General features: G+C 41.8%; 1 protein-coding gene across 1 annotated transcript; it reads right to left on the reverse strand.

The window, feature by feature from the left end:
• Positions 1–11,466: 11,466 nt before the first annotated feature.
• Positions 11,467–13,281, reverse strand: LOC147883974 (cyclin-dependent kinases regulatory subunit 2-like). The gene is made up of 3 exons (XM_087398652.1): positions 13,117–13,281; positions 12,281–12,341; positions 11,467–11,993 (listed from the first exon to the last, which is right to left on the reverse strand). The coding sequence occupies exons 1-3, from the start codon at positions 13,167–13,169 to the stop codon at positions 11,826–11,828; spliced, it is 282 nt and encodes a 93-aa protein (XP_087254778.1). The 5' UTR covers positions 13,170–13,281; the 3' UTR covers positions 11,467–11,825.
• Positions 13,282–27,633: the final 14,352 nt, after the last annotated feature.

Below are 27,633 nucleotides of genomic sequence, written 5' to 3' on the forward strand. Positions count from 1 at the left end.
GTTTCTCCTCAAGAAATAGTAAAAGTTACAAATTTAACTTTTATTCCACATGAACCTGAGAGTATTCTTGAATTTTGTGAAAGACAGATTTGTAATAGCACTATCACGGAATAAAAGATCAAGTGGAAGGATCGTGTTGAGGAGGATGCAACATGGAAGACATTACCGAACCTCCAGAGGACATTCCCGGGTTTTTTAGTGAACTCAAGAATGAGTTTTATAGACGGGGAAGTATGTCATGTGCGCAGATTGGTATCTAACGTGTACTGGGCCCAGTACACAAGACTAGCTCAGGTAGCCTGGGGAGGCTTAGGGCTAGGCAGGCTTGATTCTCAAGTTGAGTGGCAAGAATACGAACCAATTAGAGGTCTTCGCTATTTTTGGCGCATTGGGCCGAGTCTATATATAAGGGACCTAGAGTTCAATTCTCGGTGAGACGATGGGAGCAAGTCTCGTTCCCAGGTGCTAGGTCTTGATCTTGGATTGAGTCGCAGACGCACGCATGCATCTTAGCGTACCCCAAGGCCCAGCAGCAGAGCCCAAGCCTCTAGGTGCCACCTAGTGGTATGGGACACCAGGCTGGTTAGGAATTGGTTGGGAGTTCGTGCCAGTAGCTCAGCTTGTGGCTCAGAGGGGACATTCCTGATTCGGGATCGCATCCCGTAGATGTCATGGTTGGGTCGTGAGTGAGCAGCCTGCTCAGATTCCTCATGTTTGGTGTGTTCTTGTGTTTGCTTGCAGATCAGAGGTTTCAAGAGTGCTCGGGACATGTCACTCTTGTCCATACAGCCCCTCATTTATGTTATGAGGGGCTTTTGTATTAAACTATCGGCTACTCCATAGGCCTAATAGTCTTTACTACAAGGGAAATTTATAGATTTCAGTCCAGCTCATCAGGGGAGGCAAGGAAGCCTGCAATATGTACTAGAGAACAGGATTGTCAATGTGCCTGTAAAGCCCTCAAACACATTCCAAAACATCAACTTTGGAGAGACCAACGCTTCTTCTCTCTTGGTGTCCACACTCTCCACACTATCCAGCCGAGGATCAAGGAACGCATGGCAGCTGAAATGTATACGCTGGCAGGGGTCAAGTAAAATATAGAAACTATAATTGCAAACATCAACATACTTGATAGGTGTACCTCATGATACAAGCATGCCCTTGCTTGCTCCACCTGTGCTGAAAACTATGCCTTCCAATCAATCTGAAATCGCTAAGGGATGCTACCCATCTGAGATGCATGCACAAGAAAGACTCGGCAGTTGACGCATAGAAGGCAGCCCTAAAAGATGGTAACTGCTGCAGGTATAGCCGCATGGAGATGCCACAAGTGGTAAGCCTTTATAAAGGCTTGCATCGTGTTCATGACGAAAGGTGTCGCCCCATCGTCAAATTGACTGTAGTGTTAGCCTTTGGGGGATCGCCTTCAGCGCAACTAAGCATAAGGATAATAGAAAGCAGCTATATGGAATAAGAAGGCCAAGTTTATGCCAAACCACCCATAAAATTTCCCTTGAAGGATGACAGTCGATAACTTAAACGTATTGGCACAAACACCTCGTACTCTCAGAACAAAAAGTTTGCCAATAAAAGAGCAAGCACAAACAAGAGCCAATACGAAACTCAAGCAGATCTCAGAACCTGTCTCGCTGTCGCACACAGAAGAAGGAGAAAAAAAATACAAAGCAACCTTCCCGCAAGTGTGAACAAGCCCTGTCCGGCCGGCGGTGATCACACATGAAGTCCGTTGCAGATAATTCACGCAGGCAGGAATTAGTCAGTCCTATGAGATCGATTGTTGTGATTCTGATGTCAGTAGTAAATATAACATAGAAGAGAAAAGTCGATTTTCTGTGCTTTCAGCTATTACTAATGGCTCTCAAAAATTGTATTCCATTAATTAAATTGTTTGTGAGGGGTGAGAGTTATCTTTCATTAATTAACCTAAGCTTATTCTATTAATTAACCTAGCTTATTCTTCCAATTAACCTAATGTATTCCCCCCCTTCCCCCTCTCTCCGCTGTTCCTGCTCCGCCCGCGGTCCCTCCTCTGCTCCTTGGGCTCCCTCCTCCTCCTCCCATCCTCCTTCCCCCCTCGTCTTCCTCCCCCTCCTCCGCTCCCTCTCCTCCTTCTTCTCCCCCTCCTCCTTTCTCCTCCACTCCTGTTTTCCTCCTCAGCCCCTCCTTCCTCCTCTTTGTATGGGAGGGCTTCACAGCCCCCCTGCATATACTATACGCCTCCCTCCTCTCATTTAGACAACCTGTGGACGAGGAGCTTCTCGTAGAAGCTTTTAGGTTTGCGGGCGAGAAGCTTCTAGGTCTGCGGGCGAGAAGCTTCTCACGGAAGCTTCTGAAGCCCTGAAATGCAGATTAATTTGGCGACCCCCCCCTTTTGGCATAATTCGATCCCTTCCTCGGAATAAATTAATTGATTTTCGAATTAATCCTCACTGGGGGGTCCTATTAAAAGGCACTTTTAGGCAGTCTTAACTCTATTAACTTTTTGGCCTACCTTCTCTGTAGCCTTAGCAATCGTTCTCATTGGCCTGCCCCATGGGGGTAGCCTTAGCAACGTTTGTGATTGTGTAAAGCTAAAATGAATGATTATGATAGGCAGCCTAGAAGGAAGTTTTCCTTTTCTAAGCCCTCGTTAAGCCATGTGTCGTGATTACAGGCATTGATCTTTATGAAGATCCAAGGGTTTGAAACATGCTACCACAACCTAGTTTTTTTAATTTTATGGGAAATTGGAAGGGGTTTGACACATGGTGGTAAATGATTGGTCTTCAATTATGTGCCATTTTCATGCCTCTGGCATTCATAATTGCATGTAGATGTTTGTGGATGCTCTGCATTTGGCTTTACGCATGAAGGATGTTTTATGCGCCATACATGCACACTGGTTTCACGTGGAGATTTTGGCAGCTATGCAGCTTCTTCTCTGCCTTTGGCCTTACTTACTGGCTTGTGTCTTCTTCATCGTTTGCCTTTACTGCGTCTAGACGTGAACGAGTTTTCTACGCCATTTTGATGCATCCGGCATTTAGTACATGCATGCACATGTATTCGCGCGAACCTTGTTAGTAGACATGTGGAGCTTTTCTCTGCCTTTGGCCTTACCGGCTCAAGGCATGGAGGAGGTTTCCTGTGTCATTTTCAATGAGTGTTGCAAATATTTGGTAAATCTTTCCTAATGATTGGCGTCCATCTTCATATGGAGAGAACATTCTTTCATTGCCTATAAAATGGTGACAAGGGCCTCTGCTTGGCACTCAATTTTGTGATTCGAACTGTTTGTGGAGAGCTTACCTATGGACGCTTCAAACGATTTTATGGATACCGACTCTGGTGCTTTCCAAAAGGGGAAAAATGTCTTATGTCTTCTATTGTCTTCTCTCTATATCGTCCTTCTTTACTTCTGGTTGCACGTTGTATCCTGAGAACTGTTGTTGCATTGTTTCCTGAGACCTCTTGTTGTGTTTAATGCAGGACTTGCCAAAGCATGTCCGCAGTCGTTGAAGTCTCTCGTCACTCCTAGTTTTGAGAAATTACACTCTCTAGAGAAGACAAAAGAATCTTGCAAGAAAGCACTCGAATTTGTCGATGGTATTCTTAAGAAGTCTATGGTCACCATTTTGAATTTGTTGTTAACGAAAATAGGTACTGTGCACCCTTAGCTATTCATAAGCTTAATCGACGGCGGATGGTAGGTAAAGCACAGTTCTTTTCATCGACGCTTCTTTTCTTTGCTCACATATGCTTTTACAATCGTCATCCGCGCGTTCGTGTCTCTTAGTCCAATTTCCTGTCTATTCAATCAAACCATCTAAATTATTATGCAGGTTGACCATGTGAAGGTTTCTGTTGGTGTAAGCTCCATGTCTTAGTTCAAATGGCTGATATACCCTGCCCATGGCCCATTCTCTTCTCTGTAATTTGCGTTGCCATTGTCTTCATTATTTCGGGTGTCATCCAATGTCCTTTGCATTAGACCTACGATAGAGTGAAATCAATGTCCATCTTATACATACTTCAACTTGCTTTGGCTTTCTTTGTTCTCTACGTATTTTATTGTTGGACAGTTAGAAGGTGGTGTAAGCTTTTTGATATCGATGGTTTAGAGGATAACGATTCCCTGGCAAAACCTACTTTGGCTTTCTCTGTTCTCTGCATATTTTATTGTTGGATAGTTAGAAGGTGGTGTAAGCTTTTTGATATCAGTGGTTTAGAGGATTACGATTCCCTGGCAAAACGTATTAAAGTAAATTTGATTTCGTAGAAAACGTGGGCGTGTCTTAGTCACACGTTCTTTCACAAAGCAATTTGATTGGTTTTAGTTTCTTTTGGGCAATGAACCTGCAAGGATTGATGCAGAAACTGTAGACTAAGCAGCTGACATTGGAGAGTTATGTCATTCTTTTATTATTGCGAATGGCAGCTATGCCATTGAATTGAATAAGGTTCAATATGTTTTCATGTATTGTTTTACTGCATTTTCATTTTGTTTGTCTTTTTTTTTTTGCATAGGTGGCGCAGCAGCTTCTGCATGTTCTTTTATGGACAAGAGTCCATCACCGCCCATGGCAAAGTCACCTCCTTGTATTTACACTTCTCCAAGGAGGCCACCAAAGGAGAATTTGTTGAAGAACTCAGTATAAAGAAGTTGAAAGATTCTTTCCAAGATGTTGTGGAAGAGGCATATGCCCAAGGTATGCTAACATTCTTTGAGAGCATTTGCTTATCTACAACTTCATAATTTTGATTGTTCTTTTGCTTTGTTTTTTGCAAGTGAGGAATTTGATACGGAAGAACCGGAATATGTTAGTATAAGGTCGACAATCACGTCATCGGTCAAACGTTGCTCTAAAACCAAACATGATAGACCTTTTGTGAAGGAAAAAGCGCCACCTAAATTAGAATGCAAAAATGTTATCATCATTGATTCAGATTGAATTTAAGTCCATGTGAAGAACTCTATTGTTCCACCATAACTAGCATATGAAATATGGACTTCATTTGTGTATTAGAGTATTAAATGGAATATATTTTCGCATTAAGCATTGATTTTAACAATGCTTCTTTGTTTAAATATGATAGCATATAAAATGTGGACTTTGCTATTTTCCTTTTAAATACGTTGATATATAAAAAAAGTTGCCACTAAAGACATCCATGTACTTTTGTTCGACTTGATACTTTGTAAAAAATTATTAGCAATGATACTTGCATTTTAGAGTTAGAGTATTTTAATTCAATAGTTTGTTATGAAGTCTTACTTTCTTCAATTTTTGCATTTACAGCAAGCAAGCAACTTTTGAGCAAAGATGAAAATGATGAAGTGAATTCTTATAAAGGATGTCAAGATGTTAGTAAACTCATGCCCTCACCACACAACAATGCTATTGCTAAAGCAATCATACCATCAAAAGAGAATTTCGTAGGTGGAGGCAATTCATTCGTCTCATTAAACATCACTCAATTGTCTGATTGTGTGCCTCATAGATTTGTTTTCGAGGGGAAGTTACTTTGCAAGTATGGTACTTACAAAGTAATAAATCCAAAGTACCCAGTCTTTTTAAAGGGAGATCTCACAGATAGGTTTTGTTCGCACACTATATTGTTGATACTAGCTACTTACATTCACCAATATGTAAATTTCTTGCAAGTTGGTGAATTTTATAGAGTAGAGGGTGCAAGTGTTGTTCCAAAAGGAGCAACAGAGGGAGGAACTTGAAAGTTTTCCTTGCTCCTTGATGCCACAACATGCATCATTAGAGGAGAGCCTTTTGATGGCAACCTTCAGTTGCTTCCAGATCACTCCTTATGCACATATGTCCCTTGGGTAGCTGAGATGATCAATTTCAACAAGTGGAATGTCTCCAATGTCATGGGCACAGTTGGCATTGTCATTATTAAAGTTGCATGTGACGAGGGTATGGGTGACCAAATCATTATTGCAGACGGTCCACGAGATGAAGATAGAGCTGCTGTAAGTTAGCTCGCCATAAAACTATCACATTCCAACTTTTTTGTTTGTTTAAAAAAGCAACCCCCACTTATCTTCACCTTGTATTGCAACTAACTTTTGTGACTGAAAGAAAACCCACTCTCACACAACTTATCCAAGAGTTCAATGAAGAAGGTGTTGTTATGTATATCTTGAAGAACAAATCGTTCTTGAAAGCAAAGAGCACGGTTTGCATTTTCGACTTCACCATTCTAGCTAAAGTTCCTAATGGTCAAACAAAAGATGATATGAAATCAGCCTTTGTCAGCTAAGTTTCCTGATTGGGATATAGAACTAAGGTATATCCTTTGGTATTTGTTATTAATAGGCAACTTTCCTAAGCAAAGGTTGTGCTAATTGTTTGGTTGACTGCAGGTCTTTGGTGTGTTGCACTTTACAAACGTGAATGCGAATTTGATTGAGCACGTTTGCGAGTCATGCGGAGGCAATCGTGTTAGCCCTGTGACCCCGTTCTACCATATTGCTACACTTGCAAAAGCCCTCAAACCATTGAGCAAGTCCCTTCTCTTATCGGTGATATTGTCCAGCGTGGTGGTGTGCAAGTGCCTATACACATTTGAGGACCCTATGTGGACATTGTTCTTCATGTGCCTTCCACATTCCTCGAATTGTATGAGGAAGATTTGATGCTTGCAAGGGGAAAGTTGAACACTACAAAGCCAAGTGGTAGCTTCGCTATCAATAGTTCCAGTTTTGTCATTGCATTTGAGATAGATGTTTGATGTACTTCTTCCATATGAATGAAACATGCTTTCTTCAATGCACTTCTCCCTTTCTCTTTGCTGAAGTACTGCAAATTCATAGAAATCCTACGATTGCAAGATCATCGTTAGAATTGCAAATTTGAAAATGGACATCGCCTACTCTCTCGAGCAAAAACAACTACGTATCAACTCAACCTTCGCTTTATCAAATCCAATCAACTCAAATGTATTCATTTGTCTTGTACACTTTTTCCCTTGTCTTACATATCAACACATCCTTGAAATCATTTATGATAACATCATATTGAATTCTCATAAATCAAATTCACCATGGCATATATTTTGCTCTATGGAAGAAAACCACATGTTGACCATTGAAAGAATTCAAAGTCTAGCTCATAATTCAGCAAAATCACGTGCCTTGATTTGTGATATTCTCGAACGATTCCACTCAATTTTTGGTGCAACATGTGTACTCTTATATTATGATGGAGTTAAGCTTTCAAGAAAACATTTTATTGGAAACAGCATAAACTTTGCTTGTAGATAAGTCTAAAACTGTTTGCACAATTAATCCATCGATTTATCTAAATGAGAAACGTACTTACAATGTTTGGTCAAATGAAAGCGACCTCATGCTGGCAAAACTAGTAGCACAAAACCTCAACTTACCCGCAAAAGATACAGCAATGTTGTTCAAAGAAAGTTGTTTTGTACAACATCACACAATGTAAGCAATCATCAACAAAGTATACAGAATACGTACAAGTTTGATGCATCCAACTTCATTTGCAAGAAAACCAAGTGAAGGAATGGAAATTTCCACTATTAGGAATGATATACATTGTGGAAAGAGGAAACGTGCTAGGCTATCACACGAACAACAATACTTAAAAAAAGTAATGGACACCCCAACTTTTCCATGCATTTGTCGTGGGTCATTAAAATTCAAAAGCAAAATGAAGAGACGTAACATCAATGTGGCAATGTTGTTGCTATCCAATGGCATGAACATTGCAATTGACAACACAAGCGATAAACTTATTTGTTCACTTTGCTATAAAGATGTCAGCAAACAAAAAATACCCTTACTCTCCTCAAAGAATATGCACATGGTTGACAAGTGGGCTAAATGATATTGAGGCTCGATTGGTGTCAATTAGAATACCATTCGCGCAAATTAGGGAGTTGACATATGAAGGTCAATATGGAGTGCATGGAAGTGTTGTGAATGTCTTTGCAGATGTTGACAAGGCACAACATGTTTTGCCCAGGTTCTTAAACGAAGAAGACACACTTCTTAGAGCATTGAAGTGCAAAATGGCATTCAAGCATAACTACATGAGTGGAGTTGTGCGTCCAACTTTCACAATGCTTGCACTAAATGAGTTACTATCAACTCCCCTATATCAACCAAACAATGTCCACATAAACACAAGTTGGGAAGAACATATCAAAATCATCGATGCAAAACACAAAGCTCATGAAAATACTAATGTAGACTTCAATGAAATGCAAGAAGAAGACCTCTTCATCACTAATACGTTAGTTCATGGAATCTACACAAGTCAGCAAGTTGTAGATTTTGAAGGTGTTACTATAGCAATTGCACCATATGAAGGCCACTCCCCTCTAAGCATTTTCAAGGATAAATTTTGCGAGGAGCTATCATTCCCAAAATTGCTTTTCGGTCGACCTCAAAATTACAACATCCCAAAGCACACTTCATATCAAGACATTGCAAAGTGGGAGCTAACAAATGTCGATCACTGCTTCGCACTAACAATAGATAATTTCTTCTTCAAAACAATGAAAATTTTAGTCAAACAAGTGATTTCATCTTCTTGGGTTCGTATGCGAAAAGCACAAACAAAACACTCCAAGCCAAGGATGCTCTCTTAGACACAAACGTCAAAAAATTACTTCATTCAAAGATTGGTTTTAGAGATTTCTCACATCCATGTGCATGGTAAGTAGAAGTACTTGCGTTGGAAGGGGAAGTTTATGTGTTATCTACTTCCTTTACTCATATAGTTTGGGTAAGTTAGTTTAATGTTTCTACTTGATAAATGAGTTGAACGTTTCCACTTGATAACACTTGAAACTGTATGTACAACATAAAAATTTCTTTCAAGTCCTTTGAGTTATAATATTATAGCTACTAACCAAGGTGCCATCCAAACTTGAAGTTAGACTATCAACCACGCCCTAAGTGGAAGGCGTTATGAGATACACAAAACACATACTCACCAAATAAGACTACACAAAGACTCAAGAATGTAGGAGATATATCTTTGTGAATACTCAAATTCAGCCATGACTATGAGGTCCAGATACAATCACACAAGAGAGGATAGTCACTTGTGTGCGTACATGTGGACATTCTACATAAAATCATAGAAGTCCACTAAATCTGCAAGGCTTTTTTTATCAAATTTGTTCCAATTAAATTGAATGTTTCTAAAACAAATTTGTAAAATAGGCTTACATATATAGGAACTTCAAGTGGCTCTCTAGAAGACACAAAAAGATACAAATGATAAAATTCAAATTATTAAGGATAAAAATCATTCTGGTACATATTATATACCATGAAACCTTGTATCTTTCTAGCTCATAAGCACAAAGGAACTATGGACGGCAGAGGGTTAAAAAGTAAACTTTTTTGACTAAATTTTTGTCACAACAACAAACCAACCATAACTTGGCATGTATATAATTATACACAAATCTATATGAGTGCTTGACATGGCTCACTCAAGTAGAGAGTAACAACGATTGCCAGCAGCTCGTCTCCATTAAAAAAACATTTTCTGACATTAGTAGAATGTTGTAGAAAATCTAATTTGCATGCCATCATCCCAAAAGATTAATATGCCTTCATCCCACAAAGATTGAACTTTTAAGTATGAAAACAAACATGGGAGTAGACAAGCTTCAAGGCTAGTTAGCAATTTGTTATCCCCTTCACAACCTTGAGACAATATTTATCATTGCTATTAAAATGTAAATCACATGAGTGTACAATTCAGCAAAAGCTAGCCCCTTATTGCTTAGTTAGTGTGTGATGTAGCATAAAATCATCAGTAAATTGTCCCATGAGCAGATCCAAAGCAATGTAGATGTCATTATATGATGTAATGATATGCAATAAATTCAATCAAGTCAAAGCTCTGTTGTGGCAAATGTTGATGTCATTATTAAAAAGAATTTACTATAAAATATTATTTCAAGATGTAGCTTAATTATGCAGTAAAGTATAACTAATATTTAAAAATGGAGAAGAATAGGTTAAACTCTGTCACAAAACCTTTCAAGGTTACTAAGCAAGCCATGCCCTATTTATATTCACAATGGTACAAAGAGCCTAACAATTTATTCATTTCTTCAAAGAGTAAATTAGTCTAATACCAATTTTCGTGTAAGCCCTTTCTTAGTTTGGGCATTCCATTTTCAATGTTTGTAATTTTTTGTAGACTTGCTACATACAAAGAAAATCAAGGGCGACACAGCTGCTTTGAACTAGCTCTCAAACCCTGCAGTGGCAACTCAGATGGCAAGGTGTTTTGTCCACATGAGCAAGTGAGCATTCAATTCCCCGTGGAAATGTTGCAACTTTGTTCTGCCCACCCCTTTCCGCATGTTTGTGAGTGTGGTATGGATGAGTTTGTGAGTCAATGCAAAGCAAAAAAACAAAGAAATGCTGAACATGATTAGTTTACAAAATCATTCTTTTGCAGTTGTTCCACGTGCAGCATCAATATGTTCCACTATTTTCCAAAGCTACAAATCTTTTTCAACATCATGAGAACATGAAAGCCTTCTATACACACAAAAAGAAATTAAGGACAACAAAATTTCTTTGGGCTAGCACTCTAGCAAAAGAAATGTTTACATGCCCTTTAAATTTGTTCATTTGTTTACCAAATCACCCGTTTTGCATCTCCAAGTGCATGAAACATTGGGAGCACAACCAATATGTGCAACACCCCTCACAATATGCTGAATTTATGAACTCTTGTTGATAAGCCATCACGACTATTAACCTTCCCTTTTCCTTAAGGATAGGCTAGAAGAGTGATAGGCAGGTTTGAACTCATTGCTGAAGTATTTCATTTGCTGGTAAGGCTTGAAGTCATTGCTGCTGCAGCATTTCATCTGCTGGTACAATAAGCTCACTTGAAAATGAGTTTATCTTGAGAGTCGAATTGCTATAGAATAAGCCACTTGCCTCTTGTTGATTTTTAATATCCTTTTCAGCTGTCATCCAGGCTGAAGAATATGAATAGTGGGCAGATTTCCCTCATGTCACATAAATAACATAACCCATGTACTATGGATTTTCCCATTGAAAGTTCTTGGTAAGCTAACACAGCATGAGTAGTATACTGAGATTTTCTGCTTCACACTCTCTACGTACTAATAGAAAGCTTCTCAGACGAGCTAAAGAGTTTCAGTGAGATCCCACCTGTCTAAGTGTTCACAATTATAGCATGTACTGCTCGTACCAAGACACTTGAACATCTGACATACTTAATGATTGCAAAAACGTGCGGTCCAGATTCTATGTAAAGCCCAAATAATAAAAAAGGTTAAATATTATGCCAATCAGACGGAAACAAGATATGAGTAACTCAAGTGATAGTTAAAGCAAAGCAAATCTGCAGAAAACCACTATGTCCAGAGATAGTTTATCAATAAAAGATGCTGTAAACAAGACATGCTCTGCACCCAAGAGAAAATTGAGATGTAGCTTTAATAGCGGTCCAAATTTATGTCTTTAAAAAGCATTTATACTTGATGCAGTGTTCTACAAGCTAGGGGAGCTCTTCTTACACTCATTTATCAATATCATCTGCTGGATTGAAATGAAAAACCAATAAATTCCTTTAGAGTATTAAGGGTGTTACACCTAGCATAAACTTTTGGTCTTTGATGGTTTACGAACTGCAAACCGATGCATGGCATTCTATGAGAATCAAGGTAAATCGTGCAACTTCATTACCATTAGATGCCAGAATTCCAAGATAATGCAAGCACACTCAATGCCGCTCACTGGAACAGTCAGTCCCTGGTCTCAGTGGCTGAACTCAAGCTGCCTGAACTTGCTGTGTCTGAGAAAGTTGAGCAACAGTTTGCTGCTGATTCTGCTGATAGTTCAGTGGGCGTCTGAAAAGCATGATGTGAGGTTCAGGTCTGTGAACAGCATAATGTACCCAACCACGAGACTGCTGTACTCCAAGAGCCCGCCACTCACTCTAGCATTTGAGCCATAGTGAGTCAAATGAGAATCAATTCAGGCAGATCAAGAAACCATCTGCTTCCAAAAGACATTATAGAGCTTACAAATGACAAGTGCTAACCTAAGTAGAGACAATTAAAGTAGCCAATTTCTAAAACCTAAACAATAATAGAATAGCCGACAAAATCCACTTCATTTCTAAGTTTAAGCAAACAATTTAGAGCAATATCAATTTTTGGATGTGTACTGAGGTCAAAATTGGATGAGATTAACAAAGCCTCAATATAAAGAGAAGCCATGTACCTCAGAAAGAAGACGGTTTTTGGGAAGCAATTTGGTGATATCAGGCGGCAACACCACATGCCTGGAGAAAGAGCACTTTGGTAATATATATGCTAAGAAATTATAAGCAATCAAATGCGTTCATACATTATATTTTTATCGTAGCGAATTCAGGATTCCTAAAAGTGAAGGGAAGGGAAAATACAAAAGAACAAGGAGAAAGCAACGAGATGAAGACTATAAGAAGAGTACTTAGTAAGCATTGCAAACCTTGTGACCTGATCACAAAACCAAGCATTAGATGCGATGGTTTCAAGTTTCATGGAGACAGGGAAGGAAGCTTTCTTTTAGAGACAATATTCAATCATACGCGATACAGAACAATATAAAGGGGCGTCTTAAGGGCAAACAATTGAAGCTTGAAGCGTCAAATATGCTACACGTTACTAAGACTTCCAAACTGTTAAGATTGCAAGCCTCTGTTGTCAGACTTTTCCTATCCTGCAGAAACATCAGGGAGGTTAGATAAACTCAGTTCGATCTAGAGAGCCAGGTGAAGATCGCGACCTATCACACCAACACCCAGGAGTGCATGTGGATCGGAGAGCGACAGGAGGCAGTCAGATATTAAAATTAGCTGCCGTCGAAAGTAATGACAATGGGTGCCCAAGCGAGCTATGTATAACGTCAGGTGACGCCAAAGGAAGGCAAAAATCGCTGGGAAAATCAGAGAATGTACGAGAGCAGGGGAAAAGGAAAGGAATCTCCGGGGATCCGAAACGAGGGAGTGGGAAAGAGGATAGGAAACCGCAGCAAGGAAGAATGAGAGGAGGCTCTACAGGCGAGGACGGACTCACCGGTACTCGTAGACATCGTCGAAGTACTTCTCGGAGTACTGGATCTGAGGCATGGTGAAGGAAAAGGTGGCGATGGAGTCTCGAGGATGTGGGTGGCTATGGAGGCAAGAACACGACGAAGGTGAAGATGAAGATGAAGATGAAGATGAAGATGATGATGAAGGACAAAAAAAAGAAAAAAAAAAAAGAAGAAAGAGTTTCATCACAAAAAACGAGGGAAAATTCAACCACATCAACACTTTCAAAATCCTCAACGGAAACCCCCATTTTCATTTCCCCTCCCCTTATTTCCCTTCCTCTCGCCTCCCCTGCCCTCGTCCTCTCACGGGCCAGTCGGTCGGTCTCAGGCCACACTCATGCACCGTCGTCTCCAGTTCGATCACATTGCTTTTCGTCGTCGTCACGTCCATGCCCAAAGTTAGAATCCACTAGGTTTGCAAGCAACACATTTCTTCCCTTGGTAGTGGTGTCGATGTAGGTGGCCCTCCTATTGACTACAAGAGCATTTAATGCACAGAGAAACTGCTTCTCCAAGAGAAACCCTCGCTAATAGGAGCGGCTATACCCCCTTGTTTGTGAACCACTTTGCCTGATTTGAGAACCATGCATGACCATGCCCTTAGTAACCAAGGTCACCCCACAAAGTGAAAATTAGGAAATATTTGTGATATTCGCTTGCGGTAATTTTGTCACTTTGGCATTGGCCCTTGTCCATGTGGAACCCTGGTTTCAGAGCCTTTGAGCCATTGGTGTGGCCTGACTACAAGTGGACAAGAAGTCAATTCCATGCCATGTTGTGCCATCGCTTCCAAATGCAGGCTGCGTTGCGAGAGGTATAAGGGAAGTCGATCGACCTGCAATATGCATTCGTCTACCATCTATGTCCAACGTACCTACTTGCAAGTCCTCGTTGTGGATAGGGTGTCATTGAGATGGGAGATTTGGACGCCTTTGCTTAGTCCATGGACACATGTAGCGGCAATTTTCATAGAGGTGCCCTTCGCCTCCAATTCGCACAATTTGCTTTCTAATTTTCCCTGTTCTCCTTCTATTTTTGTGTGTTCTCCTTTGAATAGCTCTTCAGTCGGCATTCCCTCCATTGCTTTTGCATTGATGTACATTTGGATGTAACACGACCATAGCAAACCCAAGATAAGAATTATGTTTTGTTGATGCACATTCGTATGTAATAAGGGCCACAGCAAACCCGCGGCAGGAAATAGCAGCATGGCCAACGTTGCCTCACGTCAGGAGAATCTATTGCCAGTCGACAATGCCAACAAAAGTGTTACGTATAGTTTCTTAGTTGTCTTTTGCCAAGCAGTCAACTTGTTGGGCTTGCATGGTCTGGATTTGTCTCTCACGTCCAAGTTCTTGTACACATTGAATCGTGTCCAAAACTGGAGAAGGTCGATAATGCCATAGTGGACCCTTGCATCGATGAGGTGACCTCTGCTAATTTTAGTGTTGAAGGTCGATGCAATGCAGTAGCTACCAAAGCAGGTAACGACATTTGAATTCGATGATCTTTTACCGACCGGAGGGGCTCATGCTATCAGCTGACATAGATACCAATCTACCCGCGTAGGTGGTGTTGTTTCATGTTCAGCCATTTGCACCATTGAGACGTCGACTCTACTTGCGCGCATCTCGATTCTGGTCAACGTTCATGAAACCAAGCGAACAGTCAACATATTTTAATAGATTTCTTATTTTCAAGACAGGCATTGCATTTGAATGATTGGCTTTATGGTTTGTTGGTATCAATGCCTTGTAGGGTGGACGATCTTTGCCATCAAGGCCCTCTGCAACCATGACATTGTACTCTATAACTTCCTCTTCCTTCGGTAATAGGTTTGTGCATGCTGCACATGAGGAAAACTATTCAAATGATCATGAGTGACACTATGCACTTACGATTTCATTCGTGATGATGATTGTGCATGCGACTCTTTACCAATATGAAATGTTCTTCTAGTTTCAAAGACTAACACATGGTGCTCTTTCGGGGCTTCATGTGTTGTGTTAATTTTCTTTGTGACCTTGTGCATGTTGTATGATATGAATTATAGTGAACCAATTAAAGCATGTTAATCAATGATTATAAGATATTGGACACGAGGTTTCATGCTCGAGTCTCGTTGCTCAAGCCTGAGAGGGTGGAGGGACTTGGACCCTTGTGCAAAGGTGCCCCCTCATTGTTGAACATATGTATACTATTATTGAATGTATGGGTTAACGAAAAAAGAGGCCCATATTTCCTATGGACACGAAACTGAAAAACAACAACATTTACATTTGTATGAGATATATTAGATAATTCTAACAAAATGTCAATGGTCGTGTTGTGTGTCCTAGGTGCTTGTTTTGGATCTTATGATGAATCTGCTCATAAGTAGAATGCAGCTATGATTACCTCACTCTTATTTCCAAAAGGTTTGGAGACTCAAAGTTGCTATAAGGTTCCAAATAAGTGTGGATGGGGTGGGATTCAGGGAATCTCAAAATGGTCTGCTCTGCAATTACATCCTATGACATGGCATACCTCTCCATTTGCCTTCTCCACATCCACAAACACGGTCCGCTAGTTGTCCACTACTACTATGACAACATAATGAGTACGGTGTGCATTGTAGTGTGTTTTGAGGTGATTGTTGCTTCGCATTTTTGGGCATGTGCTGTGCTCATTTCGGGGGTGCGCAATTTTTGCCTATGAACAAACCCTTCCATTATGTTGTTTACACAAAGCAAGAATGAAGGCGCGCAAGAAATGCAAAGTATATCGGCATAAACGATGCAAAACATCAATGACCAAGAACATCTAAATTGACGAAGGGATGGAGATACAAAATGTTTTTGTCTTCCCCTTCCACAAACTTGTGTGGCCACTACGATAGAGCCAAAACACATGTCAAAAGTATGAACACAAACTGGATACAAAGTTTCCTCTCCTCTTTCAGAGTGGGGGCCTTATGTAGAACGTAAATCTGCACTTCAAGGTACCGCACGTGCCCCTCTCACGTAAGATGTTCCTCACTGGCAAAGGAAACATAGTCTGTGAGAGCCTCCCTCACAAATGGATGATGATGTTTCACAGAGATACGAACTCTCCAGAGATGGACAAGCACATGCATGAGAGGAGCCAACATAACAGAAAGTCGATATGGAGAGCCTCACCTTGAGCACAACCTTGGGAAGCAACAGTCGCGAACACTCTCTTCAAGGACTTTTGGGATGTCTTGCAGGTTTTGGATTTCTTAAGTATATTGCCATCTCTTTGTACCGTTTTGCATTTGAGGGCAAAGTTGTGGCCATGTACGAAATGTTTAAGGCTATGGATGTAGCTTACGCTACCTACATGCGGGTGGATCTGATTGATCGGGACTTTTGCAAGACGATAACTTTACATGTCCCACACACCCACGTTTTCCAAATGAGGGACACTCTTGAGCCTTGAAGATTTTACCGGATTGAGGGACCTAAAATCACAAAGAAAGCCCTCAGTGAAGGGGGAACATGTATTGTGTACTTGATATCATTCGTTGATTGTGATAGCAAGTACAAGTGCCTCTTTTATAGGCAGGGCAGCCTTCTCTTCGACTTCATAGGTGAGGTCACTAGACCTCCACCTCATACACCTAACTTACTTAACTCTAGGAGGTGGCACTAATTGCTCACCTACTAGACACATTCACACCCACACAATGACACCCTAAGACTCTAGGACACACTCAACTTGACTCCATGTTCTAACACCCCCCCATGGAGGAAAGGTGAGGGACTACTGGAATGGAACCAAGAACATAATATGACAATGATGGTCATCAAAACTGTGCATGCCGGTCTAGAACTAGACATGGCTCCCACACAATCTCAGAGGCAAGTGAGCATGGCTCAGAGGCTAGCGAGCATAACATAGAAATCTCATCTAGCATGGCTCAGAGGCTCATCATGCATGGATGCATGATCAACTCAGAGGTCTGGGAGACCAATGCACCAACAAATAGACCTATCAAAGCCAAAATGTTCCCTCAATACATCTCCTATCAATGGCCAATACATGATTCCCACAGAACACATCCCCCCCTGGCTCCAAGTAGGGATTGACAAGGGACTAGGAGCCACACACAAGAAATAGAAAAATAAACATCAATTTAGGAGGACTATCCAAGGCTGAGAACCTTTATGGACTCTGACAAACACAAACTTTTATTCCATTCATTTTGGGGGTCATCCCGGGCAGAGTACCCATGACTCACTGATTAAGATGAAAAATGAGTGACCCATCTCCTTGATGAGAAATAGATCCCCCTTGCTGTGGTGAAATGATGCTTCGATATCATTGTCTAGTGGTGGTCTCCACAGCAATATAAGAGGCTTCTTGAAGTAGGTATTCTGCTGTAGTAGACTCTCGAGAGGTGTATGACTGATTATTCATTGCATCCTTACAGGCCAACATAGAAAGACTCCAAACATAGGCACTCCTATTATAATTGTGTGTAGATCTTGCATAAAACCGAACCATCAATATGTATGGGATGTTGTAGTGTCTAAATTTTATGCACATTGGCGGTTTCAACAGGTTGCCTTCATACACCACACTGTTTTCGGCAAGGAAGAGGAAGTAAAAGACCTTATTCCCATCCTTTTCTGCAACTGTAAGTGTCCGATCATGGTCACCATCCAAGAGAATCTCAGGATCTACAATTGGAACCATACTGCTGTCCCAAGAAATTGCATCATATCGTGCAAGGCCCCATGCAGTCACTTGAACAACTAGCACAAAATGACCATTAGGAATACTGACTACAGCTTGCCATTTAGCAAACCTTGCCCCTTGCTTGCATCTTTTCATTCTTCAATCAATCGCTCAACAAAGATACATTGCCATCTATACATCTTGAATCAGAATAATTGTCTTAAGGATAAACATGGTGAGAGCAGCTATCAACGAATGCATCACCCCAATCAACCAAGCTCTGTTGAAAGCAATTTGTAGCAGAATCTGAATGTGTCCAGCATGTCAAATAATACGCTATAGAGTGGCCAGATATCAATGAAAAATTGCGTTCATTGAAATATGTTGACTGCCTCTAGGCTGTCTGAATCAATAGATGAATACAGACCAGGCAATCGAAACTGGCAGAAGAAGCGCCGCCATTGACAGAGTACCAACAGATATGCATCACTGTCTTATGTGCCTCAATAGGACAATCTCTAGAACCACCTCAGAAAAATACGTTCGAATGATGCTGACAAGATTATGCCATTACGAACTGATAACAATATGCATCTCACATAATACCTTGTGTTTCCGTGTAGCATGCCCATTCAACGATGCTGGGGAAGAGAAGATTACGCCTTGCATAATACCTTGCGCCGCCTCAGAAAGAATCACCGATTTAGAATTCAAAAATTGTGTGCATCTGAATTGCACGAGTATATCCTTCTTGAATAGCCAATTTACAAGTATTTGTAGCCTAGAGACACGGGAAGCAACGCCAATGGTATAGAATCAGGAGCAAAGCCACGAGATAGTAGATCATTGGATAGAGATGCGTCTGGCTGTGGTGGACTCAAAGCTTCAAACGAACCAGATAAGCTAAGTGTGCAAATTGAAAAGCTGGAAAGAATAGTTGTGCAATGGCTGGAGCAGACTAGCTTGCATCTCATGTGTAGGAAGTGTAGGAAGCCCGGTTGGCTCTGATACGGAACATGAGAGCAGAAGATAATCACATGATAGAGACAAGATTGAGGCAACAAATTGATATCATTGGATTGATTGTGATAGCAAGTACAAGTGCCTCTTTTATAGGCAGGGTAGCCTTCTCTTCGACATCATAGGTGAGGTCACTAGACCTCCACCTCATACACCTAACTTACTTAACTCTAGGAGGTGGCACTAATTGCTCACCTACTAGACACATTCACACCCACACAATGACACCCTAAGACTCTAGGACACACTCAACTTGACTCCATGTTCTAACATGCACAAGCTCTCTCATGAGTCGTGATCCGGCTTGGGCATTTTATTACATGTGCGGCAGTCCACAGAACATCATTTGAATCCCTTTGCTCAAAGTTCATGTCATGCTCCATGATGGCTCGCATGTGGATGTGAAGATTTGTGGAGCATACGTAGATGAAATATTGCGCTTGCGATGACCATTCATGGAATACTATACCCGTAGCGTTGTTGCCACTAGGAGCCTACTTTTGGAGTGCCATCCTTCAAGAGATTTTACCATAAACACCTTCGATTGGACGCAACATTTGATCCCAGTGCTTAAACACATTTGCTATTAGGCTGTTGTGACATGAAGTTGGGGGTAATAAACTTCACGCACCTCACTTCCTACTGCTTTTGAGCTGAGTGACAAATATATTTATCATTGAGAAAGGGACATTAAAAAGAAGCTTTTATGCCAAAATACCACACCATACTTTCCTCCCTTAGATGAGAATGAAGATGGTAACATCCCAAGTGATGTTGTACTCAAGCATAGGAAGAAAGAAAGGATCAACAGAGGACATAATCTCAGCAAGCCGGTCTGTGCCAACGAGAAGAGCGATACGTTGTTGAAAGAAGATCTTGCGACTCAACATGACATGAACTGATATATATCGAGGAGTTTGAAGGGGCTGATTGGGTTGGATGGATAGGTTCCGAGGAAACATTGCACCTCCTTCATAGATACCTTTACAATTAGCTCAAAACACTCTGCAAACTATCATTAGACACATAGGCCTATAGCTTTCATAGAGACATGATATCAAAGATTCAAACACATATAGAGATGCACCTTGAGATGGGCTTCGTGCTGATATACGTTTCGTAAGAAACAAAGAAGCGGCCAGAAAGTTATGGGTGGTTTACTAGACGGGGGTAAAAACTGTCATGAAAACAGACTGTTAGACACAGAGACATAACTTTTTTATGTAGTATCTAATTCAAGTTCTAATTAATAGAGACATGCACCTTGAAGAGAGCTTCGCACTGATATAAGTTTCATCAAAATCGGACTACCGAGCGGAAAGTTATGAGCAAAACACTAACAGGGGGTCAAACTGTCATAAAAACTGCCCTCCACCCATGCTAATTTCATATGAGTAGGATGCTCCCTCAGACTCCACCTTCATAAATGATCCACCACTCATAGATTTCGCCTAGAAGAGGGTAAGTAACTCCCTTGGTGGCTCGGGAAATGGATGGACCACGTGTGTGCAATGAGCGGCCGAATAGAAAGAACTGTTAAGGCTTTGAAAGAAAGAAAAGGGAAGAGAGACTCAAGAGAGAAAATATGAAGTGATCTTCATTGTCAATAGAGCGAGACTTCACTCCAATGCAACTCAAAATACTACAAACACAAGGAAGAAGAAGAGGTTTCATACATACAAGAGCGAGTAAGCTCTAAGACTACTCATAGAGAGAGAATGAACTAAAGAGAGATGGACTCAAGAGTCTACATAAGAGAATATCTACAAGAGAAGGTGGTCGAGCATAGAAAAATTTAAGGCGATACTCATTGGTGCGTCCGAGTATCACTATGCCGTCAACATCCTCAAGCTAATAGGTTCCATTGGTGAACTTCTTCTTGACTCGATATGGTCCCTCCCATCGGCCGATAAACTTTTTGTCTAGCTGGTTGTCCAAACGGCTATCAAATCTCATGACCAAATCTCCTTCTGCAATATCTTTCTTCTTACGTAATTTGGTGTCAAAACGGGCCTTGCACCTTTTTTGAGAAGCTTTCAAGTTTTGTGAGGCCTGTAATCTGCATTCATCCAAGGCTTCTAGTTGTCCCAAGCGTTGAGCATAGGCATCCTCCTATCCTTCTATTCTTGCAACAGCAGTGTGAAGAATATGTATCTCCAATTCAATGGGCAAAATGGCTTCTATTCCATACACTAGTTGGAATGGTGTAAACCCAATAGCTAGCTTTTCAAAGGACAACCAAAGAGTGAACAAATTTGATCAAAGAGAAATTTTGTAACTGTGCTTGTCTTGCTATTAACTGTGGCCTTGGCCTCTGCCCACCAAGTCGCATAATCTGTGGCCACCAATAACTAATGCCTGCCCTGAGATGAGCGAGGGAGTGGTCCCACAAAGTCCAACCCCCACCTCTCAAATGGTCCATATGTTGGAATAGGCTTCAAGGGCCCAGGAATCAACTGTTGCCTTCCAAACTTTTGGCATACTTTACAACTTTGACACCATTCATATACATCCTTATGGAGGCGTGGCCAAAAGTAACCTGCAATAAGAATTCTCCTAGCTGTGCTTGCTGAAGCAAAATAACTAGAGCATTCATGACACATTTCTAGGATTCTCCTAGTCTCCATGGGATGGACCACCGGACGGAGCACCTTATCTTTTCTCAATTTATAAAGAATGTCATCAACAATAGTATAGGGACAAGCCTTCCTTACCAATCTCTACATGGCACGCCGCCATGCATTGCTTGTTGATTAGCTTGTGGAGCATCGTGCTCCACTTAGCCTCACGAGCTGTTGATGCTGCGTGGCCTCCACGTTCCTTGGTGTCCCTCGTGGATCTGCCTCGTGGTCCGAGCATGAGTTCTCGACCAATTGGCGCCTCTCGTGGATCCCAGTGCTGGCTCCATCTCGTTGGTGCCCGTGCCAAACTGTCTCTATCTCCCCCATCTCGGTTAGCAGTCCTCTGATCGTCTACCACCTAATCTCCTCATGGGTATGCGTGCCCCCACGCCTCACCTACTGGCTAGCTCCACTCCTGCCCGTGCACCCTACTGCGTGCCACACGTTCATTCGGTACCCTGCATGGTGCCGATGTGTCTGGCGGGGTGGCTACATGGCCCGACCATGTGTCCTGCCTGGCGTGCCCCCTTGTCATCATGGGTGCAGCTACGTGGCTGCGGTCGACGGGTCGATGCCATCGATTGGCTGGCTCATCAAGGTTGCTTATTGGCTCGTGCCGTTAGGGCAAGGTCTAGTCACCATGTTCACGCCAAAGCCTCGCGCTCTGATTGGCCAGTGACTTCAAATCTTGGCCGTGGGATTATGGGAGGGATCCAAGGACCCAGGTGCCCCTATGGATCTCTTTGTCAACAGGTCCTTCCTGTTACACCCCCCCCCTCTTTTTCTGATTGCTGCACAGGCGAGGGAAGGGATGTTCTTCGTTGTAGTTGGTGACGACTTGCTGGAAACGCCATAGCGATGCTTCGCTCCCCATGAGTTAGACGCCTCGAGCTGATCGAGCCATTTACACAGATAAATTCGATTGGCGTTGAACTGATTCGGCCAATCTTTGTGCATGATAATGGCTTCGAGCTCCTCCGCTTCCCCTCTGTCCACGATGAGTGCAAGGCCTCTGGCTCATTGGATCCGTTCAAGATCATCATCCTTCACCGAGGTCTTAAGCATGGACACATGGAATACCAGGTGCACGTGATAGTGCGCCAGTAGAGCTAACTCATAGGCTAACTAGAGGAATAAAACAACTATGGCTTCACGTCAACGACGGAATTCAAACTGTCCACAGCTCTCCCTTGTCCACAGCTCTCCCTCACTCTCTCTCTCTGATCATACATTAGGGCCCAGGACAAATTGTCGGGCTGGACCCCCCCGAAGGTCTTTATTACTTTCAGAAAAACTGTTACAAAAGTTCAGCAGGAAGCTGTCTCGTAAGTCTCTCTCTCCTCCATACGTGAAAAGAAATCCTTCTTTACAAGGGCTTCAAACCCCATTCAAATTGGCAACATGCCACTTGTCTACAATCTAGACTAACTCTTATTACAAGCCACTTAGGGCCATTCTGGAGTCTTCAAAGCTCTCGGTCACACGAACCGCTTCCTAGGTGCAGGCTCCCATTTCGCTTAGGAAAAAAAAATAATCCTTCCTAGTACCTGCAACAATTAATTAAAGCGCACCACCATGGTACCCATTAATTGTTAGCGCTTTGCATGCAAATAACACACTGTGGACTAATCCTAGTCACAGTGGGCGTCCCCACTGAACACATGTGCACATCTAAACAAATATATATATATATATATAAATATATATATATATATATTTTCTCTGGTTGACCGGAGTCAACACTCTTGATTATAATTAAAGAGCTTCGACCCAAGGTCAAGGCGCCTTAATTATAGCCAAGTCTCTCCAACCGAGGTTGGCACATCTTGGTTAACCGGGGTTAACCCCTCTTGGCGTATGCCAAGTCTTGTTGACCGAAGTCAACACTCTCTGACCATAGTCAGGTTTACTTGACTAGAGTCAAGTATCTTTGACCGTAGTCAATCCTTTGACCATTAAAATAACTCTTTGACCGTAATTAACACATATAAAACTCTTTAATTATGATCAAATAAATGGTCAACTGTACTTTGACTTAGGATATTTACATTGGTGACATCCCCTCAGCTTCTATTCAGTTGACCTCAACTGAAAAGCTTCCTTGTAAACATCCAAAAGCTGTGGATGATCGGATAACATGTCTTCGTCCATCCACTTGGCATCTAATGCCGTATAATTCTTGAATTTTACAAGATACCTGTAAAATTCTTTACCCTGAGGGCCTTTACGTACAGTATGGTACACAATTTGCTCTGGCTGAAGGACTTCCTCCAGCTCATCCACTTCTGGTGGATCTTCTGATACTGGTTCTGTAGGCTCTAGTCCCTGAAATTTCTTTAGAAGACTCACATGGAATGCATTGTGAATCCTCCAATGCTCTGGCAATGCTAATCTGTATGCAACCTCATTTATTCTCTCTGTAACCCTGAAAGGGCCATAATATCTGGGAGATAACTTTGCATACACTTTCTGTTTGCCTTTAAACTTGCGGAGCCTAGCTTTTTCAAACCTTAAAAGTATCCAGTCCCCTTCCTTGAGATCTAGCTGTCTCCTATGTTTATCTGCAGCCCTTTTATGTTTCTCTTGAGACCTTTCAATTGCTGTCCGGACTTGGCTGTAAGCTGTCTGGAGGTCTCTTACAAACTGATCAGCTGCAAATATTTCATCTTTAGTCCTCAATATAGGTGGCAAAATCACCTTCCCATATATGACTTCAAAAGGGGCTTTCCCTGTTGAGCTATGTACTGTATTATTGTAAGCAAACTCTACTAAGGGTAGGTACTTTTCCCAGTCTGAACTCTGGTCACCCACGTAGCATTTCAGCATATCCAAAATGGTAGAATTTGCTACTTCACTTTGACCATCTGTCTGAGGATGGAAAGAAGAAGAAAAATTCAGATTCGTCCCCATGTTATCAAATAAAGCTCTCCAGAATAGACTGGTCATTCTGGGATCTCGATCACTAACAATGGACTTAGGCATACCATGATGTTTAAAGATCTGTGCCATGAACAGCTTAGCCATATGATCTGCCTTTATGGTTTTGCGAACCGGAATGAAATGAGCTTGCTTGCTGAATCTATCAATGATAGTCCAAATCCCATCATTCCCTGACTTTGATCTCGGCAAATCAAAAATAAAGTCCATTGTAATATTTTCCCATGGTGCCTGAGGCACGGGAAGAGGCATAAGTAGGCCAGGTGCCTTCTGTCTATCATACTTCATTTTCTGACACGTAAGGCATTCAGTAACAAACTGATGTATATCTTTCCGCATTCCTGGCCAAAAGAAATACCTCTCTAGTGCTAGAGTTGTTGCTGTAATTCCTCTGTGTCCAGCATAGGGAGGTGCATGGCATTCCCCCAAAATCTTTTTCCTCATCTCCTGGGTGATGCATAGGCAATCATCTTTCATTAAATACCCATCTTTCAGGGAATAGTGACTGGTAGATTGTCCTTCTTGCATCTGCTGTAAAATTTCACCAAAATCAGAATCATGAGCATATTGTTCCCTCATGCCTTCCAGGTCCTGATGATATGCAATAGTTACATTATTGACCTGGGGTCTTCGGGACAAGGCATCTGCCACTCTGTTCCGAATTCCTGGAGTATGGACAATCTGAAAATGATACATTGACAGCATGTTTGCCCATTTCATATGCTTCTCTGAAAGCTTGGTCTGAGTCAAAAAGTATTTCAGACTTTGGTGATCTGTTTTGACAGTAAAATCTGCACCCAAAAGATAATGTTTCCATGTATGGATGGCATGAATTACAGCCAATAACTCTTTCTCATAGATTCCTAAATATCTTTCCGCATCCCGAAGTCGTCTGCTTTCATAGGCTACTACATGACCATTCTGATGCAATGCAGCCCCAACACATTCTCCACAAGCATCGCAATCCACATCAAAAGACTGATACAGATCCGAAACTACCAGAATAGGCTCTGTAGTCAACTTTTCCTTGAGTGTATTGAATGCTTTCTTCTGTGATAATCCCCATGTGAAAGCTGCATTTTTCTTAGTGAGGTCATGTAATGGAGCTGCGATATCAGCAAAGTGTCTGATAAATCTTCTGTAGTAAGAACACAAGCCTAAAAAGCTTCGAACTTCATGCACAGTTTTCAGCTCTGGCCATTCCTGAATGGCACGGATCTTCGCTGGATCCATTTGTATCCCATTCTTGGATATTATATGCCCCAGATAGTGGATTTCTTCCAGGAAGAATTCACTTTTCTTGCTGTTAGCATCGAGCTGATGATTTCTCAGCTCTTGAAACACTATAGCAAGATGTTCTCTGTGGTCTTCCTCTGTCTTAGAAAAAACTAAGATATCATCAAAGAAAGTACCCGTAAAATGCCTGTACTTCCGGAAGATACGATCCATCATTCTATTGAATGTGGCTGGAGCATTTGTCAACCCAAAAGGCATCACTAAGTATTCATACAACCCGAATGTAGTGCGGAATGCTGTCTTGTGCACATCCTGAGGCTGTATCCTCACTTGGTGGTAGCCACTCTTCAAGTCTATCCTGCTGAAAACTGAAGCTCCATTTAGCTGATCCAAGACATCATCAATACGCGGAATAGGGAATCTATTCTTGATGGTCATTTTGTTCAGTGCGCGATAATCGACGCACATACGGAATGAACCATCTTTCTTCTGTACTAACAGTACAGGGGAACAAAAAGGAGACGAGCTGGGCTGAATCAACCCTTTGGACAACAAGTCCTGTACCTGAGCCATAATCTCCTCTCTCTGAGTCGCACTGACTCTATAAGGGGGTCTGTTTGGTGGCTCACTACCAGGCATTAATTCTATCTGATGATCTTCTGGTCTCTCTGGGGGTAACTCCCCTGGTAAAACATCAGAAAAGCAATCTTTAAAGTTTACCAAAAACTGAAACCTATCTTTGTCTGCATCATTCATTTCAGCATGCATATCATTCGCTTTTTCTTTTACGAAAACCATGTACGCAGAAATTGCAGACTTTATTGCTTTACCGCATGAAACATCAGATACAATGGGGATAGTGTCCCCTTTATTCCTGGCAATTACACGCTGATTTTTCCCCCTATGTACAAATTCCAGCACTCTTTCAGGAAGAGTCAACTTCACTGCCTTGCGGTGAAACCAAGGCATCCCCAAAACTACATCATAATGCTTCAGTGGAGAAATGAAGAAGTCTTCCTGATCCACATAACTCTGAATATGAAGACGGAGCTTCCCTATCAAGGGAGTAACTGGCACAGGATTCCCACAAAACATTTGATCGGCATCCAAAGCCCTGCCTAGCTCTTCCGTCTTTATTCCCAGCCTCAGGGCTAGATCCTCTGATATGAAATTATCAGTAGCCCCTGGATCAAATAAAATTAGCGCTTGTTGGTCTCTAACTTTGCCCCATGATAGCAGCAATTCTCGTTCTTCTGGGTTCAAAGCATGACCCAGTATATCAGGAATACCCCCCGCCATTGGCTTTTGTGGTCCTCGTGGCTTCTCTGCCTCTTTTCCCTTCGATGATGAAGGCTTTTCTGGGCACTGGGCAGCCACATGCCCCTCTTTACCGCACCTGAAGCATTTCCCATCTCTACGGAATTCCGCTATCTGTTCAGGGGTAAATAGAGATTTGCCCTTATAGGTCTTCGAGAACTGAGTACCCCTCGGCTTCTGAGGCTGAAACCCTTTCTTTTCAGCCTTAGGGGACTCTTTCTTTTCTAATTTTTGAAAATCAGTTTTCTTTTTATCAGCACGTCCTGCATGCAAGGATGGCACTGTAGATGGATCTTGTAGCGGCACAAGACTCGCTACTGAGGCTGAATGCATAAGATCTTGAATATTCTTTGCCCCCAAAGCATTCACTACTGCCTGAATTCTTGGAGTGAGACCTGCTCTGTACTTCCTCATCTGGGTACCTTTGGAGATCTTTTTGAACGGTGCAACCTGCAAATAAGCATCTCAAAACTTTTGGTTGTACCCATCCACTGTATCTCCTGCATCCATGTGCAAGCTGTCCCAGTCTTGAAGAACATGGTCTCTAAACTGTTTAGGCATGAACTGCTGGTAGAAGGCTTTCTTGAAGCCCTTCCACTTTCTTGGGGCTGACCCATCTGTGGTCAGTGCACTCCACCATGCACTAGCCGTTGCTGTTAAATGTAGGCTGACCATTATTAACTTGGA

The sequence above is a fragment of the Dipteris shenzhenensis genome, chromosome 27, assembly GCF_047967505.1.
Source record: "Dipteris shenzhenensis isolate YYH24624 ecotype China chromosome 27, Dip_SZ_1.0, whole genome shotgun sequence".
Classification (NCBI taxonomy): domain Eukaryota; kingdom Viridiplantae; phylum Streptophyta; class Polypodiopsida; order Gleicheniales; family Dipteridaceae; genus Dipteris; species Dipteris shenzhenensis.

What these genes read in the sequence shown, in the direction of transcription:
- LOC147883974 (XM_087398652.1), bottom strand. Translation starts at nt 13,169, where the DNA reads ATGCCTCAGATCCAGTACTCCGAGAAGTACTTCGACGATGTCTACGAG. An exon ending in GACGATGTCTACGAGTACCG is followed by an intron (nt 12,342 to 13,116) that starts GTGAGTCCGTCC and finishes CTCTTTCTCCAG; the next exon opens with GCATGTGGTGTTGCCGCCTG. An exon ending in AAAACCGTCTTCTTTCTGAG is followed by an intron (nt 11,994 to 12,280) that starts GTACATGGCTTC and finishes CTCAAATGCTAG; the next exon opens with AGTGAGTGGCGGGCTCTTGG.